This window comes from Balaenoptera musculus, chromosome 7 (assembly GCF_009873245.2).
Source record: "Balaenoptera musculus isolate JJ_BM4_2016_0621 chromosome 7, mBalMus1.pri.v3, whole genome shotgun sequence".
NCBI classification, from domain to species: Eukaryota; Metazoa; Chordata; class Mammalia; order Artiodactyla; family Balaenopteridae; genus Balaenoptera; species Balaenoptera musculus.
Genome location: NC_045791.1, coordinates 40,195,893 through 40,215,275, shown reverse-complemented (window position 1 = coordinate 40,215,275; position 19,383 = coordinate 40,195,893). Strand labels below are relative to the sequence as shown.

General features: G+C 39.2%; 1 protein-coding gene across 1 annotated transcript; it reads left to right on the top strand.

The window, feature by feature from the left end:
• Positions 1-18,522: 18,522 nt before the first annotated feature.
• Positions 18,523-19,133, top strand: LOC118897838 (small integral membrane protein 30-like). Its single transcript, XM_036857215.1, has 2 exons — positions 18,523-18,573; positions 18,883-19,133. Exons 1-2 carry the CDS (start codon positions 18,523-18,525, stop codon positions 19,048-19,050), a joined length of 219 nt encoding a protein of 72 aa, XP_036713110.1. The 3' UTR covers positions 19,051-19,133.
• The last annotated feature ends 250 nt before the right edge of the window (positions 19,134-19,383 follow it).

The following is a 19,383-nucleotide window of genomic DNA, read 5'->3' as shown; positions in this document are numbered from 1 at the left end:
CAAACAAACAAAGCTCAGATTCATATGTACAGAGAGACTGGTCATCGCAAGAGGCAGTGGGTGGGCAAAATAAGTGAAAGTAGTCAAAAGGTACAAACTTCCAGTTATAAGACAAGTCCTGGGGATGTAGGTACAATACGGTGACTATAGTTAATAATACTGTGTTGTATAATTGAAAGTTGCTAAGCAAGTAGATCTTAAAAATTTTCATCTCAAGAAAAAAACTGTAAATATGTACAGTGATAGATGCTGACTAGACTTATTGTGGTGATCATTTCCCAGTTATACAGATATGGAATCATTTTGTTGTATACCTGAAATTAATATTTTATATCAATTAAAACTCAGTAAAAATATAAGGGCTAGTTGGCTTCATGTTCCATATGAGTCTTCCCCAGTCTCTTCCTCTCCTTTATTTTCTTCTGTGTTGGTGTGAGAAATTGAGGAAAAAGAACTGATCTAGGTAATTCCTGGCTACCCAAAGAAACCTAGCTGGTAAGTTTATAATTTGAAAATAATAGTTGAAAACTATTATATACTTACCTATGTAGTTACCATTTCCAGTGCTTTTCTTTCCATCATGTAGAGCCAAACTTTCATCTGATATTATTTTCCTTCTGTCTTTAACATTTTTTCATTTCGTTAACAATTCTTTTACTGTGGGTCTGCTGGTGATGAATTCTCTCAGCTTTTCGATGTCTGAAAAAGTGTTTTGTCTTCAGTTTTGAAAGACGTTTTCACCAAGTATAGAATTCTAAGTTGACATTTTTCTTGCTCCACTATCTTGTTTGCATTTTTCCTATGAGTAATCTGATGCCATCCTTATCTTTGTTCTGTCTAGAATGATTTTTTTTTTTACCCTTCTGATTGGTTTTAAGATTGTGTTTTTATCACTGCTTTTAAGCGTTTGATTATGATGCGCCTTGGTGTATTTTGTTGTTGTTGTTTTTCTTGGGGTTTGTTGAGCTCTTGAATCTGTGAATATATTATTTTCATCAAATTTGGATATTTTTTATTACTTCTTCAATTTTTTAGTTTCCTATACTCTTCTCCTTTCCTTTGGAGACTTCAATTACACATATATTAGGCCAGCTGATGTCCCACAGTTCCTTGATGCTCTGTGTATTTTTTTTATAATTCTCTTTTCATTCTACATTTTCGAGGGTTTCTATTTCATGTTCACCAATCTTTTCTTCTGCAATGTCCAATCTGCCATTAACCCCATTTAACATATTTTTCATCTCACATGTAGATTTCTTTACTTCCAGAATTTTAGTTCAAAACCAGTATTTTTTTTTTTTTACAAAAATCTTCCATGTCTCAAGGTTTTGTCCGTATGGAATAGAGTTAAAATAACTGCTTCAATGTCATTGTCTGCTAATTCAAATATATGTGTCAATTCTGGGATAGTTTCAATTCACTGATTTTTCTTCTCATTATAGGTCATATTTTCTTGCTTCTTTATAATTCTGGTAATTTTTTTATTGGATGTCACACACTGAATTTTACCTTAATGAATGCCAGATATTGTTGTATTCTTTAAAATATTTCTAAACTTGGTTCTAGGTTGCAGTTGTTACTTGGAAACACTTTAGTCCTTTTGGTTCTTGCTAAAATTTGTTAGGTGGGCCTGAAGCTATGCTCTGCCTAGGGATCATTATTCCCCAATACTGAGGCAAGACTCTTCTATGTACTTTACCCAATGCCCCATGAATGATCAGTTTTCAACCTCAGAAATAGGCATTATTTCTGGCCCTGTATGAAGACCAAGAGCAGCCACCTCTCATCCTTTCAGGTTGTTCTTTCTCCAGCTTTGGGTAGTTTCCTCACATACATGCACTGATCAGTATCCAGCTGAATACTCTTCATATAACATAGGTCTTTGCTTCCAGAAGATTTCATCTGGAATCTTTATACTCTTTTACACAGCATGAATTTTCTCTAGTGCTTAGTGATTAAGTTTTTAGACTGAGTCATACCTTAGGGCAGTGGTTCTCAACATGTGGCCCCTAGATCAATGATATCAGTATCACCTGACAACTTATTAAAAATGAAGATTATTAGGTTGCATCTCAGACATATAGAATTGGAAATTCTGGATGGGGAGGCATTTTGTGGAGCCAGCAATCTGGGTTTTAACAAACCCTTCATGCAGTTCTGATGGGTGTTAAATTTGAGAACCAATGCCTTAGAACGCAGAGTTTGAGTAAAGGGGGAAGGAGTCTTAGGTAATATTTCAAGTGCCATTGAATCCTCATAATTGTGCAGCTGCCAGTCTCACTTGCAAACAATTTGGCCTTAATCAGGTAAAGAGTTGAAGATGACAGGAGTTACTCAAGATAAAGAGAATCTAAGAAGCAGAAAAGTTTTTCTTCTTGGAAAGTTTCTTGGTTAAAAATTCTTTCCAAATTTCCTCTTCTCTTAGAGCATAGGGAGTTTGGGAGATGAGAGGGTTGTAGAGAGTTGGGCACTGCAGTAACTAATCTTATGATGTACCTAAGGCTTTCAAGGGAAATGAGCTAAGGGACTGTGCTCAGGGACCATGTCTCCAGCTTTTGGAATTTCTCAGTCCCTAATCCCATGTCTGGTAAACAGGCTGTTGACTCCAGAGGGGAAGTTGGCAGCAGCAAAAAACGGGAGAGGAGTTCATGCCACAGGGCAGTGTACATTGGACAAGAGTTGCAACAATGTTGGGTAAAAGCACTTATCATGAAAAAATTGGCCTTTCAACAGCAGTGGGCCAATTTCCCAGGCAGGCAAGGTTTGTTTGTCCAAAAGGTCTTACTCTGTCTCTCTTGGCCACATGATGGCCCTGCGTCTCCTCTCTGCCAGTCAAAATGGGACAAGAAGGGCAGAGAAGAGACAGAAGCTGCTGCTCTATTTATTTTAGTGGTTTGCTTCTTCCTTGCCAAACAGTAAATTTATTCATATTTATATAACCAGGTTCTTCCTAAATAGACCCTAATTTGAAAAGGAAAGATTGGTAGTCTGAGGAACATCTTAGACAGTATGAAAGACAGGGTTGACTTTGCTAATTGCTGGACAATACACACAGGTGATACAAGTGCCCCAAAATTTTGAGTACTCAGGAATTGTATCACATATTCTTTGCCCACAGCACTGTTAGGTCACCCAGCTGGGGCCCTTTAACCTCACCCCTATGCTCAGCTCTGCCATTCCCAAAATTCTGATATTAATCTAGTTTCAAGTTTCCTCACGTGTTCATTACTTTCCTCAATAACCATTTACTAGTGATTTACTAAAAGCCAAGCTTGTAGCAGGTGCTAGGAAACATCAAAAAGGAAGTGCCATCCTGCTTTTAAAGAATAGAGCCATACAAAATTGCAAAGGGTACTCTCAGGGTAGTAGGAGTCCTGGGCCAGGAGCTCTTTATTGCTGCAAGGTCTATATAGTCTCTTTTGTCTGGATACAGTCACTGAGCTCTGCGCATGTTGCCTGTAACTAAATGTTGGTCTCCTATACCCACACTCCCTCACCTCACCACTGCCACCATAATCAAGTTCCTACCTTAGAGCCTTTATTTAGTTATAATAACTAGCATTTATAAGCCATTTAATACATGCAAACATTCTCTAAGGGCTTAACATTATCTAATACATCACCTCATTTAATTTTTAGAGCAACTTAATGAGAGGCTGTTAGGCTATTATCCCCACTTACAGATGAAAAAATTGAGGTATAGAGGAATGAGGTAATAATCCTCATTCCTGCCTTGCAATGACAATCTTATCTAGTTTTTGGAGCTCTGTCTTGAATGCAGAGACCCATGCCTGAGTTTATATCTGATTCTGGAATCACTCTGCCAGTGCCTGCCTAGAGGAATTCTGGTTGCAAACAAGAACCTGTTTCTTACCTGGGTCTTAGTGTGCATCTTACTGTATTTTGGGTTATTTGTTTCCTTGGCTATCTCTCCTTCTAGACTGTGAGCTATTCGATAGCAGGGATCACTTGGCACATACCTGATATCTAATACATATTTTTTTTCCCTCCCTTTGTAGTAGATGCTGAATGGATGTATCTTAAATGCTGCTGGACCTTCCCGTAGTACCTGCCTTACTTGGCAGCTTTATCTAATCTAGGGCTCTTACACTTAAATAAATCAGCTAGGCTGAGGGTAGTGTAAGAGGCAGTAGTGGGGAATGAGGCATACTGAAAAGTGTCCAATTTAAGGAGGCAGCTGTTACTCATTTCCAGCTGATTACTGCCCTACAAAAATGATGACTCCATGCTGCCAAATTTTCAAGATAATTCAGAACTATGGATTGTTACATAAAATCTTCCAAACTTAAAAACACTGCCAAACCAAGGAAATCTAAAGTCCAAATTTTCTATATGCATTCTACATATTTTTAAAGAGCTAATAGTTGTTTTTTAGATGATTTGTTTAGATGTAGAGACATAGACACACATATGAACACTCAAAAAATAGTGTTTATGATAATATGAACTAACAGAGCCAGGGCAAATGAATCAATCATGAGGCTAGTATATAGAAGCAAAGATTTCAAAAGGAGAGAGAATAAAGTTGGGGAAAGACCAATGAGAACAGATCTGGGATAAAGGGGAAAGTGAAGAAAATCTAATTGCTAGCTCTAATAGGGCATTTATTAAATCTCTTCTCTCAATAATGTGATAGTTCATAGGCTATAGCTAAGGAGTTGTAATGCCTTGCTATTGTGGTGTTAAAATGACAGGGTGGCAACTTCACCTGTTTTGGAGTTTGGGGGGATGTTTTGCTGGCTTGCTTACTTGGGAACCCCCTGCTTTATGGAAGTGTTTTCTAGAAACTCCTTTTGCCTGCAACCATACCCACAATCTTCATTAATGTGTGTGGGCCCTGCTCATGGAAAACAAGGCTTGAGAGGATAATTTTTTCACAAAAAGATGATTTTTGAATACCACAGATTCATATGGAACGTGTTGAGAATTTCTTGAAAGATGGTACCATCTTCAGGAAATGGAGAAGAATTTGCTAATTTTTGTGAATATTTCTTCAACACCGATTATGCACCACGTATGGTTGTGAGCAACTTTCACTGAGCAATGGTGGGTAACAAGAAATAAAAGCTGTGACGTCTGTCTTTTCAGAAATGTACAATTGGCTTGGGTGGGAAGAAAATGGAGCCATCTGTAGAGGAGTATGTTCAAGGAAGGTGCAAAATGAGAATGAGGAAAGGAGAAAAATCAGAGAAGGAGATATGCATTCTGACTTTGGACTGAGAATCTCTTTGCCAATTTGTCCTTACATGTGAAGCCTTATTCTTTGCACACTCTTGCAATCTGTAATACTGCAAAACAAAGTTAGATTGTTTCCCTCTTATTTTAATACTCAGTAAGGCCTAGGCCACATTAGTTTTTGCTGCAAAAACTTAACATGGCCTCAAATAACATCATTCTCAAGCATGTTCCTAACTGTGATTATTGTATGCAAGATTAGATTAGACGTTGACATACATGAAAAATGAGAATGATAACTAAATAAAAACCAGGTGACATCACCAAGATAGCAATATAGGTTATTCCTGACCTCACTCCTCCTCACAAGAACTAACAACTATTCATGGACAAGACACCACTGAGAAGACCTTAGAACATGAGGGTGAGGTTGAAGCACTCCCTGCACCACAGAGACCAAGACCCACCACATTAGAAGGGTAAGAAGAATGGCTACACACTGCATTGCTCTTCCCCAGATCAGCAGAGCACAACAATGAAAGGTCTCCCCTCAGCCTTCAGATTCTCCAGTGGGAAAAGAGAGCCTGGAGTAGACAGCCAGCTTCCCTAGCACTGTGGGTCATTTCTTGGGAATCCTCACTCCAGTCTCATCCCACAGAAATTGCAGGGAAATCTGTTTGTGGACTTGACCACTGTGAATCTGACTGTGATGGAGAAGGGACTAGGGGCTTGCAACAATCAGCACTCAGATCTTGGCAGACTATGTTCTTACCTACAGTGCCCAAGTAGTAATCCCAATCAGCAGATTTGCTCATCAGCAGAACCAAGTCAGTGTGCAGTTGACCAGGGAACGTGGTGGGGTGCATGTCTGCCTGATTTGAGTCGTTAATGAAGAGTCATGTCAGCCCCGGACACTGGTCTGCCCCTTCCCAGGCAGGGGAGCTGAGTCATAGCCTGGTCCTCTGCTGAGTATAGCTACTGGCCATATCCGACCACAAAGGCTGGCCAAGACACCTGGAAAGTTTGTAACCCAGCAATGCTAGAGTATTGTGCACAGAGCAAAGCCACTTGCCAGGGAAATTGAGGAATAGCTTGGCTTGAGTCAGGACCACAAACAAGAGGCTTGCCAGGCTTGGAGTTGGTTCCCCTACTCCACCCAGGCAGAGGAGCTAATTCATAACCCTTTTTTTTTTTTTTTTTCATAACCCTTTTTACTGCTGAATATAGCTCCTGGTCCCTCGCAACTAGAAAGACTGATCGAGAACACCTGGGAAGCTGCTTAAAGTTGGCCCTCCTATTCCACCTAGGCAGGGAGCTAATTTCTAGTGCCACCCACTGCTAAGTATAGCTACTTGATCTGCCTGACCATAAAAACTGAGAGTCCAGCAGGCAGACCTGATTATCTGCAGAGTAAGGCCAGCAGCCCTGTTCAGCCAGGAAACCTGAGGCCTGGGTCAGCTTGAGTTAAGATCACAAACAAAGAGCCTTACTGACCTTGGAGCTGGTTCTCCTGCTCTGCCTGGGCAAGGAAACTAATTCAGAGCCTCACCCATCGCTGAATACAGCCTTTAGGCTATCCCATCCAGGGAATCTAACCAGAGCATAAGGGAAGCTGCATAGTTCATTCACAGCCCTGCTTACAATGGCATTTGAACAGACAGCACAGCCCATGACTTTCCACATCTATAAAAAAAACCCCCAAAAACCAAGGACCCCATATGGCCAGGAAATTCAGTGCATAGTTTGCCTTATTTGGGTCCCCAAAGAACAAGCCATGTGGGTCCTGGGATCAGTTCTTCTACTCTGTCAGGGCAAGGAAGCTAATTCATAGCTCCACCTACTGTAAGTATAGTATTGTCTCTACCATCTAGGAAGATATACCAAATAGCCCTGGCAACTGTGGAGCCCATCCTATACAGGAATTGAGCCAGAAGTCCTGTTAACCTTTTCTCAGCCAGTGGCAACTCCTCCAAAATTGGAGCTTGGGCAGTGGCCACACCCAATAATAGACAATGATAGCAAGTCCCATCTGCCCAAGGATGTTATCAGCTGACCCTCCAGAAACACAAATTGAGCTGAGTGGTGAAGAATTGTCTCTGCCAAAGCAAACTCATAACATCTGGAAGAAGATATTACTTACTCAAATGCACAGATACCAATGTAAGAAATAAAAAATCATGAAAAATCATGTAAACATGACACCATAGGAAATTAATAAAGCTTCAATAACTGTCCCTAAAGAAATGGAGACCTATGAAATGTCAAAAAAGCAATTCAGAGAATCCTCTTAAACTTAGTGAACTATAAAGACACACAGAAAGACAACAACATGAAATTAGGAAACAATGCATGAACAAAATGAGAGTTTCAACAAAGAAATAAAGCCATTAAAAATCCCAGAAATTCTAGGGCTGAAAAATACAATAAGTGAACTGAAGAGCTCAATAGAGAGCTTCAAAAGTAAACTTGACCACAGAGAAAACATTCAGTGATCTAGAAGACAGGGCATTTGAAACTATCCAGTCAGAAGAGCAAAAATAAAAGAGAATAAAGAAGAGTGAAGAAAGCCTACAGGACTTATGGGATATAATTAAAAACCTAATATCCACACTGTAGAAATTCAAGAAGGAGACAAGAAAGAGAAAGGGACCAAAAGTATATTTAAAGCAATAATGGCTGAAAATTTCCCAAACCTGGGAGAGAAATGGACATCCAGATTCATAAGGCTCCCAACTCCCCAAATGGGCTGAACCTGAATAGAGTTACACTGACATACATTATAATCAAGTTGTCAAAAGTCAAAGGCAAAGAACTTTAAGAGCCACAAGAGAAAAGACAGAAGTTACATGTAAGTAAACCCCATAAAACAATCAGTGAATTTCTTAACAGAAACATTTCAAGCAAGGATAGAATTGTATGATATATCCAAATTACTGAAAGAAAAAAAAAGTTAATCCAGAATTCTATACATGGCAAAGCTGTCCTTCAGAATTGAAGGAGATAGACTTTCCCAAACAAACAAAAGCTCAGGGAGTTTATCACCATTGGACCTGTCTCACAAAATATGCTAAAGTCCTTTCAGTGGAAATAAAATGACACTGATTATCATCATAAAAACATAAGAAAGCAGCATAAAACTCACTGGTAATGATAAATGTATAGCAAAATTTCAAATCTGTAAACTGATAATGATTGTGTGTAACTCACTTAAACCCTAGTTTAAAAGTTAAAAAAGTCTTGGTAAAAACAACCATAACTACAATAATCTGTTGTTGGATATACAACATAAAAATATATAAACTGTAATATAATAATCTAAAATGTGAGGGAAGAAGTAAAGTGTAAGAGTTAGGAATTCTATTCAAATTAAGTATTTATCAGTTTCAAATAGGTGTTATCAGTTTTAAGGTATTTTATGTAAGCCTCATGGTTTCCACAAGGGAAAAAAATACCTGTAGTTATTACACAAAAGAACATGATAAAAAAAAGTCAATGCATACTGATACAAAAAAACAAACAAACACCCAGAAAACAAGAACAACAAAAAAAACCCATCAAAACAAAAAAAAGACAGCAGGATAAGAAACAAGGAACAATAGATCTACAATACAGTCAAAAACAATTAACAAAAATGGAATAGTAAGTCCTTATCTATCAATAATTAAACATAAATGGATTACTTTAAACACAAATTCTGCAGTCAAGAGACATAGAATGACTGAATGGATAAAAAAATAAGATACAAAAAAATGCTGCCTTCAAGAGACTCACTTTAGCCTTAAAGACACATAAGGAATAAAAGAATAGAAAAAGATACTTTGAGCAAATGGTAACAGTCCCATCCTACCCCTTCCAAAAAAAGAAAGCAGAGTTAGGTATACTTAGACAAAACAAACTTTAAAATAAAAATGGTAAAAAAGAGAAAAAGTTCATTATATAATGATAAAGGGGTCAATCCATCAAGAAGATTACAATGATAAATATTTATGCACCCAACACTGGAGCACTCATATACAAAAAGCAAAATCTAACAGAGCTAAAAGGAGAAATAAACAGCAATACAATAATACTTGGAGACCTTAATACCACACTCTCGACAATGAATAGATCATACAGACAGAAATTAAATGAAGAAACATCAGATTTTAACTACATTATAGCTCAAATGAATCTAACAGACATATAAAGGACATTCTATCTGATGACATTCTTCTCAAGCACACAAGAACATTTTCTAGGATAGGCTACATGGTAGGTGACAAAACAGGTCTTAGCAATTTCAAGAAGATTGAAATCATACCAAGTATTGTCTCTGGCTGCAATGGTTTGAAACTAAAAATAACAGGAGAAAAGCTGGAAAACACATGAATGCATGGATATTAAACAACAGTGTACTGAACAAAAAAAGGATTAAAGAAGAAATTAAGGGGAAATTAAAATGTATTTTGAGACAAACAAAAATGGAAAACAGCAAAACTTATGGGATGCAGCAAAGTAGTCTAAGAGGGAAGTTCATAGCAATACACACCTACAGTAAGAAACAAAATCTCAAATAACCTTGCCTCAAGGACCCAGAAAAAGAACAATAAACTGAGCCCAAAGTTAGCAGAAAGAAGGAAATAAAGATTACAGCAGATATAAATGAAACAGAGAATAGGAAAATAGAAAAGATTAATAAAACTAAGCGTTGCTTCTATGAAAAGATAAAATTGGCAAACTATACTAATGAAGGAATAAAGAAAAGGACAAAACCCAACAAATTATAAGTCAATTAGGGGATATTACAACACCACAAAAATACAAAGGATAAGAAGCTACTGTGAACAACTATATGGAAACAAACTAGACAACCTACAAAAAAATGGGAAAATTCTTATAAACATACAACCAACCAAGATTAATTAGGAAGAAATAGAAAACTGGAAAGAAGATCAATTACTAGGAGAGACCTTCAAGATGGCAGAGGAATAAGACGTGGAGATCACCTTCCTCCCCACAAATACATCAGAAATACATCTACATGTGGAACAACTCCTACAAAACACTTACTGAATGCTGGCAGAAGACCTCAGACTTCCCCAAAGGCAAGAAACTCCCCACGTGCCTGGGTAGGGCAAAAGAAAAAAGAAAAAACAGAGACAAAAGAATAGGGACAGGACCTGCACCACTGGGAGGGAGCTGTGAAGGAGGAAAAATTTCCACACACTAGGAAGCCCCTTCGCGGGTGGAGACGGGGGGTGGGCGGGGGGGAATCTTCAGAGCCACGGAGGAGAGCGCAGCAATAGGGGTGCAAAGGGCAAAGCGGAGAGATTCCCTCACAGAGGATCACTGCCGACCAGCACTCACCAGCCTGAGAGGCTTGTCTGCTCACCCACCGGCCAGGATGTGTCGGGGCTGGGAGCTGAGGCTCCGGCTTCTTTGCAGGTCAGACCCTAGGGAGAGGACTGGGGTTGGCTGCTTGAACACAGCCTGAAGGGGGCTACAGCTAGCCGGAGGGAATCTGGGAAAAAGTCTGGAACTGCCTGAGGCAAGAGACCATTGTTGTGGGGTACGTGAGGAGAGGGGATTCAGAGCGCCGCCTAAACAAGCTCCAGAGATGGGTGCCAGCCGCAGCTATCAGCGCGGACCCCAGAGACGGGCATGAGATGCTAAGGCCGCTGCTGCAGCCACCAAGAGGCCTGTGTGCGAGCACAGGTCACTCTCCGCACCGCCCCTCCCAGGAGCCTGTGCAGCCCGCCACTGCCAGGGTCCCTTGATCCAGGGACAACTTCCCCGGGAGAACACGTGGCACGCCTCAGGCTGTTGAAACACGATGCCAGCCTCAGCCGCCACAGGCTCTCCCCGCATTCCGTACCCCTCCCACCCCCCCCCCCGGCCTGAGTGAGCCAGGGCCCCCTAATCAGCCAGTCCTTTAACCCCCTCCTGTCTGGGCAAAGAACAGACGCCCTCAGGCAACCTACATGCAGAGGCGGGACCAAATACAAAGCTGAACCCTAGGAGCTGTGCGAACAAAGAAGAGAAAGGGAAATCTCTCCCAGCAGCCTCAGGAGCAGCAGATTAAATCTCCACAATCACCTTGATGTACCCTGCATCTGTGGAATACCAGAATAGACAACGAATCATCCCAGAATTGAGGTGGCGGACATTAGGAACAACGATATACGTATTTTTCTCCTTTGTCTCTTTATATGAGTATGTATGTGTATGCTTCTTTGTGTGATTTGTCTGCATAGCTTCACTTTTACAATTTGTCCTAGGGCTCTGTCTGTCCGTTTTTTTTGTGTGTTTTTGTTTTTTTAGTATAGTTTTTAGCACTTGTTATTATTGGTGGATGTGTTTTTTGGTTTGGTTGCTCTCTTTTTTTTTTTCTTTTTCTAATACTTTTTAATTTTAAAAAAATTTTTAATAATTATTTCTACTTTTTATTTCAATAACTTTATTTTATTTATTTTTTTCTTTCTTTCTTTTTTTCTCCCTTTTCTTCTGAGCCATGTGGCAGACAGGGTCTTGGTGCTCCGACCAGGTATCAGACCTGTGCCTCTGAGGTGGGAGAGCTGAGTTCAGGGCACTGGTCCACCAGAGACCTCCCTGCTCCACATAATATCAAACAGCAAAAGCTCTCCCAGAGATCTCCATCTCAATGCTAAGACCCAGCTCCACTCAACGACCAACAAGCTACAGTGCTTGACACTCCATGCTAAACAACTAGCAAGAAAGGAACACAAAACCACCCATTAGCAGAGACAGTGCCTAAAATCATAATAAGGTCACAGAAACCCCCAAAACACCACCGGACATGGTCCTGCCCACCAGAAAGACAAGATGCAGCCTCATACACCAGTAGACAGGCACCAGTCCCCTCCACCAGGAAGCCTACACAACCCGCTGAACAAACCTTAGCCACTAGGGGCAGACACCAAAACAATGGGAACTACGAACCTGCAGCCCGCAAAAAGAAGATCCCAAACACAGTAAGTTAAGCAAAATGAGAAGACAGAGAAACACACAGCAGATGAAGGAGCAAGGTAAAAACCCACCAGACCAAACAAATGAAGAGGATATAGGCAGTCGACCTGAAAAAGAATTCAGAGTAATGATAGTAAAGATGATACAAAATCTTGGAAATAGAATGGAGAAAAAACAAGAAACATTTTACAAGGACCTAGAAGAAGTAAAGAGCAAACAAACAATGATGAACAACACAATAAATGAAATTAAAAATGCTCTAGAGGAATCAATGGGAGAATAAATGAGGCAGAAGAATGGATAAGTGACCTGGAAGATAAAATAGTGGAAATAACTATTGCAGAGCAGAATAAAGAAAAAAGAATGAAAAGAATTGAGGACAGTCTCAGAGACCTCTGGGACAACATTAAATGCACCAATATTCGAATTATAGGGGTCCCAGAAGAAGAAGAAGAGAAAAAGAAAGGGACTGAGAAAATGTTTGAAGAGAGTATAGTTGAAAACTTCCCTAATATGGGAAAGGAAATAGTTAATCAAGTCCACGAAGCGCAGGGTCCCATACAGGATAAATCCAAGGAGAAAAACTCCAAGACACATATTAATCAAACTATCAAAAATTAAATATAAAGAAAAAATATTAAAAGCAGCAAGGGAAAAATAACAAATAACATACAAGGGAATCCCCATAAGGGGATTATGTATATTTGCCTTTACCAATGATATTCTTTCATAATTTTCATATTTCTACTTGTGGTCTGTTCTCTAACACTTAGAAGTTCTTTTACCATTTCTTGTAGAGCCTGTTTAATGCTGCTTAACTCTTTTAGCTTTTGCCTGTCTGTAGAATTCTTTATCTCTCTCTCAAATCTTGAATGAAAGACTTGTCAGGTAGAGTGTTCTTGGTTATAAGTTTTTTTCCTTTACTAACTTAGAATATATAATGTCACTAACCTCTGGCCTACAGTTTCTGCTGAAAAGTTAGCTTACACTCTTATGGGCATTCCCTTATACATAACTAGTTGCTTTCCCTTGCTGCTTTCAAGATTCTCTCTTTATCTTTAATTTTTGCCATTTTAATTACAATGTATTTTGTTGTGGACCTCTTTGGGTTGATCTTGTTTGGGTCTCTCTGTGCTTCCTGGACCTGGATGTCTGTTTTCTTTCCTAGGTTAGGGAAGTTTTCAGCTATTATTTCTTCCAGTAAGTTTACTGTCCCTTTCTCTCAACCTTCTCATTCCTGTATCCCTATAATGTGAAAGTTAACATGCTAGATGTTTTCCCAGAGCTCTCAAACTGTCCTCATTATTTCTTTTTTCTGTTCAGCTTCAGTGATCTCCACTACTCTGTCTTTCAGTTCACTGATTCGCTCCTCTGTATCATCTATTCTACTGCTGATTCCCTGTAGTGTATTATTTCAGTTGTTATATTTTTCAGCTCTATTTGGTTGTTTATATTTTCTAATTCTTTGTTAAACTTCTGTGTTCATTCATTCTTCTTGAGTTCTTTGAAAAGGTCAATAAATTGTATAAAACAACTTGTCAAGAAAAAAGGGGAAAGGAACAAATTATCAGTATAAAAATCATAAAAGGAAATATCACAAGATACCCTACGTACATTCAAAAGATAATAAGAAAATATTACGGACAAAGTTATGCCAATAAATTTGATGATCAGGGTGAGTGAAATGAACAAACTATTTGAAAAACAAATTAGGAAAACTGCCTCAAGAAGACATATAAAACTTAAACAATCTTATATCAATTAAATAAGTTGAAAGTACATTTAAAAAGCTTGCTGTGAAGAAAATCTGGGCACAGATGTTATCACTGGTAAATTTTATCAGGTATTTAAGGAAGAAATACCATGCCTACACAAACTGTTTCAAAATAAAGGAAGACTGTCCATCTATTTTGTGATGCCAACATTATCCTGTTACCATAACCAAAGACATTACAAATAAACTATAAACCAAAATGTTTTGTGGAGATAAAAATACTTGTGATAATAGAAATGGGTTTGAAAAACATATTTTGAATCACGCTATATATAAAAAGTGGGGTACATTCCAAGAATGCAAGTTTGGTTTATCATTGGCATCCAAATTGAAAAAAAGATCTTTATTTGCAGAAGATATATTTAGAAAACCCTAAAGAGTCCAAAAAAAACCCCCAAAAAACTGCTATAGCTAATCAATGAATTCACTAAAGTTGCAGGATTCAAAAAAAGATGTACAAATGTCAGTTGCTTTTCTATATGCTAACAATAAGCTGCAAGTAATTGAAATAATCCTATTTACAGTTGCATCAAAAGGAAGCAAATACCTAGGAATAAATTTAACCAAGGAGGTGTGAGACCTGTACACTGATAACTATAAGACACTGATGAATAAAATAGAAGATAGAAATAAATGGAATATTTATTCTGTGCTCATAGATTTTAACAATAATAATTCTTCCAATGTGCATACTACCTGACATCATCTAGAGATTGAATCAGTCACTATCAAAATTGCAATGGTATTTCTCACAGAAACAGAACATACAATTCTAAGATTTGTATGGAACCACAAGAGACCCCGAATAGACAAATCAATATTCAGAAATAACAGCAAAGCTGGAAGCATCACAATTCCTGATCTCAAAGTATATTACCAAACTATAATAATCAAAGTAGTATGGTATTGGTACAAAAACAGACACAGCAATGGAACAGAGAGCTCAAAAACAAACATGTATATATGGTCAATTAACGTACAAAGGAGCTAAGAATATACAATGGGGACAGGATCGTCTTTTCAATAAATGATTCTTGGAACACTGGACAGCTACATGCAAAAAATAAATAAAGCTGGACCCTTATCTTACACCATACACACAAAATCATTAAATAGATTAAAGACTTGAATGTAACACATGAAACCATAAATCTCCTAGAAGATAAAACAGGCATCAGCTCTTTGACATCAGTCTTGGTAATGATCTGATTTGACACCCAAAACAAAGGCAACAAAAGCTAAAGTGAGTGGGACTACATCAAACTAAAATCTTCTGCACAGCAAAGGAAATCATCAACAAAATGAAAATAAGACCTATGAAATGGGAGAAAATATTTTCAAATCTGAAAAGGGGTTAATATCCCAAATATATAAAGAACTCACAACTTAATAGCAAAGAAACAATCTGAGTAAAAAAAGAAAGGGCAGAAGATCTGAATAGACATTTTCCCAAAGATATATGAATGGCTAACTGGTACTTGAAAAGGTGTTCAACATCACTAATCAGAGAAATGCAAATCAAAACAATGAGAAATCATCTCACTTATTAGGATGGGTATTATCAAAAAGACAAGAAAGAACAAGTGTTGGTGAGGATGTGAAAAGGGAACACTTGTGCACTCTTTGTGGAAATGTAAATTGGTACAGCCACTATAAAAATCTGTATAGAGATTTCTCAGAAAAGTAAAAATAGAGTTACCATATGATCCAGAAATTCCCCTTCTGTGTAAACATATGAAGGAAACAAAATCACCGTCCCAGAGAGATATCTGTATCCCCATGTTCATTGCAGCATCACTTACAATAGCCAAGATATAGCAACAACATAAATGCCTATCAACAGATGAAAGGGTACAGAAAATGCAGCATGTATAGACAATGGAGTACTATTCAGCCATAAAAGAAGGGAATCCTGACATTTTCAACAACATGAATGGTCCTCAAGGGTATTATGATAAGTGAAATAAGTCAGAGAAAGAAAAACAAATATAGTATGATCTGATATATTGAGTCTTAAAAAAACCAAAGTCATACAAACAGGTATCAGATTTGTGGTTGCCAGAGGTGGGGCAATTGGATGAAGGTGGTCAAAAGGTACAAACTTCCAGTTATAAGATTAATAAGCTCTGGGGATGCCAGGCAATATTCAAGATGGCAGAGTAGGAGGACATGGAGTCCACCTCCCCCCAAAAACACATCAGAACTACATCTACATATGGAACAATTCTCATGGAAAATTGGAAATTGGCCAAAGAGATCCTATACAACCAAAGCTGCAAGAAAGTTCTCCATGTAAGCAAGTAGGACAGAACAAAAGGGCATCAGGTCAGAACCTATACCCCAGGGAGTGATCTGTAGGAAGAGAAGGTCCTCACAGGTGGACCCTTTCCCTGGGGAGTGAGCAGACTGAGCCACAATCTGGGCATCTCAGTCCTGAGGTCCTGTGTGGAGGAGACAAGCCCGCTTGCCTACTGGGAAACCCACTGAGACAGACAGAAGGGCAGGAAAAGCCAGGACTCTACTCACAAAGAGTGTATGCATGCTGGCTTCCTGACAATCAGGGCAGAGAGCACCTTGCACTGGCAACTGCCACCTTGCCACACTTCCCAATCCAGAGGGGCAAACACCCTGGCCCTGCTCACTCCACACCAGAGCGAGATGCAATATATGGGCAAAGACTTGGTTTAGCAACACACAGACAGACTGGGGCACCTGGGACGTGAACCAGGTGGAGCCATTGAGGCCACCGTCAGCACAAACAGCGTGATGGACGGGGCCACAGCAACCACTGTCAACGCATGCATGGGGCAGCACCAAAAATGTGCACAGTAGCTAAGCACTGAATCTCAAGCAGACAGGTCTTGGAGGAGGACTCATCTATCTATTCAGAGACAGCCTGGAGGGTCTGGGGTGTGGTCTGGGTGGGGCCATTGTCAGTGCACTCAGAAGTACACAGCGGTCTTTCTCTATCAGACTTATTTCATTTAACTTAATGCTTCCAAGTCCATCCATATTGCTGCAAATGGCAAAATTTCACTTTAAGGCTGACCAGCATTCCATTGTGTATATATACACATACCACATCTTTATCTACTCACCTGTTGATAGACACTTAGGTTGCTTCCATATCTTGGCAACTGTAAATTATGCTGCTATAAACATTGGGGTGCATGTATCTTTTTGAATTAGTGTTTTGGTTTTTTTTGATATGTACCCAGGGGTGGAATTGCTGGGTCACACAGTACTTCTATTTTTTAGTTTTTTGAGCAATCTCCATACTGTTTTCTACAGTGGCTGTGCACCAGTTTACATTCCCAGCAGCTGTGTACAAGGATTTTTTCCTTTTTCCACAACCTCACCAACATTTGTTATTTGTGTTTTTTGATGATAGCCATTCTGACACATGTGAGGTGATATCTCATTGTGGTTTTGATTTGCATTTTCCTGATGATTAGTGATGTTGAGTATCTTCTCATGTGCCTGTTGGCTATCTGCATTTTCTTTTGGGGGAATCGTCTATTCAGTTCTTCTGCCCATTTTTAATTGGTTGTTTGATTTTTTGAGTTTTATGACCTGTTCATATATGTTGGCTATTAATCCCTTATCTGTCTAGTCATTTACAAATATTTTCTCCCATTCAGGACGATACTGTATGATATCACTTATATGTGGAATCTAAAAAATACAACAAACTAGTGAATATAACAAAAAAGAAGCAGACTCACAGATACAGAGAACAAACTAGTGGGTGCCAGTGGGACGAGGGAAGGGGGAGGGGAAATATAGGGGTAGGGGAAATATAGGGGTAGGAAAGTAAGAGCTACAAACTACTAGTTATAAAATAAGCTACAAGTATATATTGTACAACACAGGGAATATAGCCAATATTTTATAATAACTAAATGGAATACAACCTTTAAAAATTATGGATCACTATATTATATACCTGTAACTTATATAATATTGTACAGAAACTATACTTCAATAAAAAAAGACATCCAACAACAACAACAAAAAGTATACAGCAATTACTCTCCAAGCAATAGCACCCTGGCCCTGCCCATTACACACAGCAGCTTAGTGCTAGATCTGGTGCAGGCAGATCCTGGGAGAAGACTCAGGTGGCAGCCCAGATCTCAGGTGGCAGCACAGCTATAACAATACCTCCACCCACAATGCCCTAACCCCCCGTCACAGCCTATTTCACACCAGCCTTGCCTTAGATATGGATCATACACAGAGAAAGGGACATGACCTTGGGCTGCTTCTGAGCAGAACCGCACATGTATACACAGGTGGCACATAGGTCCTCTGTGAACACACAGGCCTCACTTGCTTCAGCAATCACCTCCTTTGGGCCAGGGCACACACTCAAGGGCAATGGAGCATGATTCAATCTGACCATGAGGGCTCCTAATCCAATAATTGGGGAGCAGATCCCACCCCTGACAGGACAGTGATAGCAACAGAGGAGAGGAAGCCCCACCTCACATCCTGCACAGGCTCTAGATACTACAACACAAACTACACTCCCTTTCAAGGGGATAACAGCCAGCACACCCTGAGGAAAGCAGTGGCTGGCATTCATGCCAAAACCAGACCTCGCACCAAAAGCACTGGACGTGCAGTCTACACAGGTATGCTCCCACATAAAAAACACCCCTTCAAAACCACAATAGATAACTGTTTCTCCTAAAGTTTACAGAGACAGAGAAACTTAAGTGAAATGAAAAGGCAGAGGACCTACTCCCAATTAAAAGAACAAGAGAAATCTCCTAAAAGAAGAAATAATGAGATTCCTGTAATGGCTGCTTCCTGGAAGGCGCTGTCATGTGGACCCTCTTAGCCTCAGCATCCTGAACTGATAGAATTAAACAAAAACGCTTTCTTTGGACCTTCAGCCTTTAAGAACCAGTCACCTCAAGATCTCAACATCATGATCTCAGTTTCACACAATTGTTCCAAGTCCTCTTTCATTGCTTCTGGTGCTGCCTGTTGTTGAAGCAGTAGAAGCCAGAGATGCAATCGCTCTCTTGTTAGGTGTGGTTCTCAGCATTACAGGCATTTGTGCTTGTTTGGGGGTGTATGCACGAAAGAGAAATGGACAGATGTGACTTTGAAGGGCCTCCTGAATCAAACCTTGCCCTGAAAACCTTTGTGCTATTGAGGTTCAGAACTGAGTTTTGGTGTCTGAAAGTTCTCAAGAAACAGTAAATAGGGTAGCTTCATAGTCTTGGTTATTTCCCTATAAACAGGAACAAATTGATATATTATGTTAAATGGAAAACAAAACTTTTTTCACAACAAATAATGCACTGAAAAATGCCGTCTGTAATTTGCATTTGCTAGTTAGAAAGAACATCAAAGAAGTGAGATGGCTGAACTTTGCATAAGTAATATTTCATAGTTTCAGAATTCTCAATAGGAAGAAAAAAACTCTTGCCCAG

Coding starts and splice junctions, on each gene's coding strand:
- LOC118897838 (XM_036857215.1), top strand. CDS start 18,523: ATGCCAAAACCAGACCTCGCACCAAAAGCACTGGACGTGCAGTCTACA. Junction 18,574..18,882: donor TGGACGTGCAGTCTACACAG/GTATGCTCCCAC, acceptor TCATGATCTCAG/TTTCACACAATTGTTCCAAG.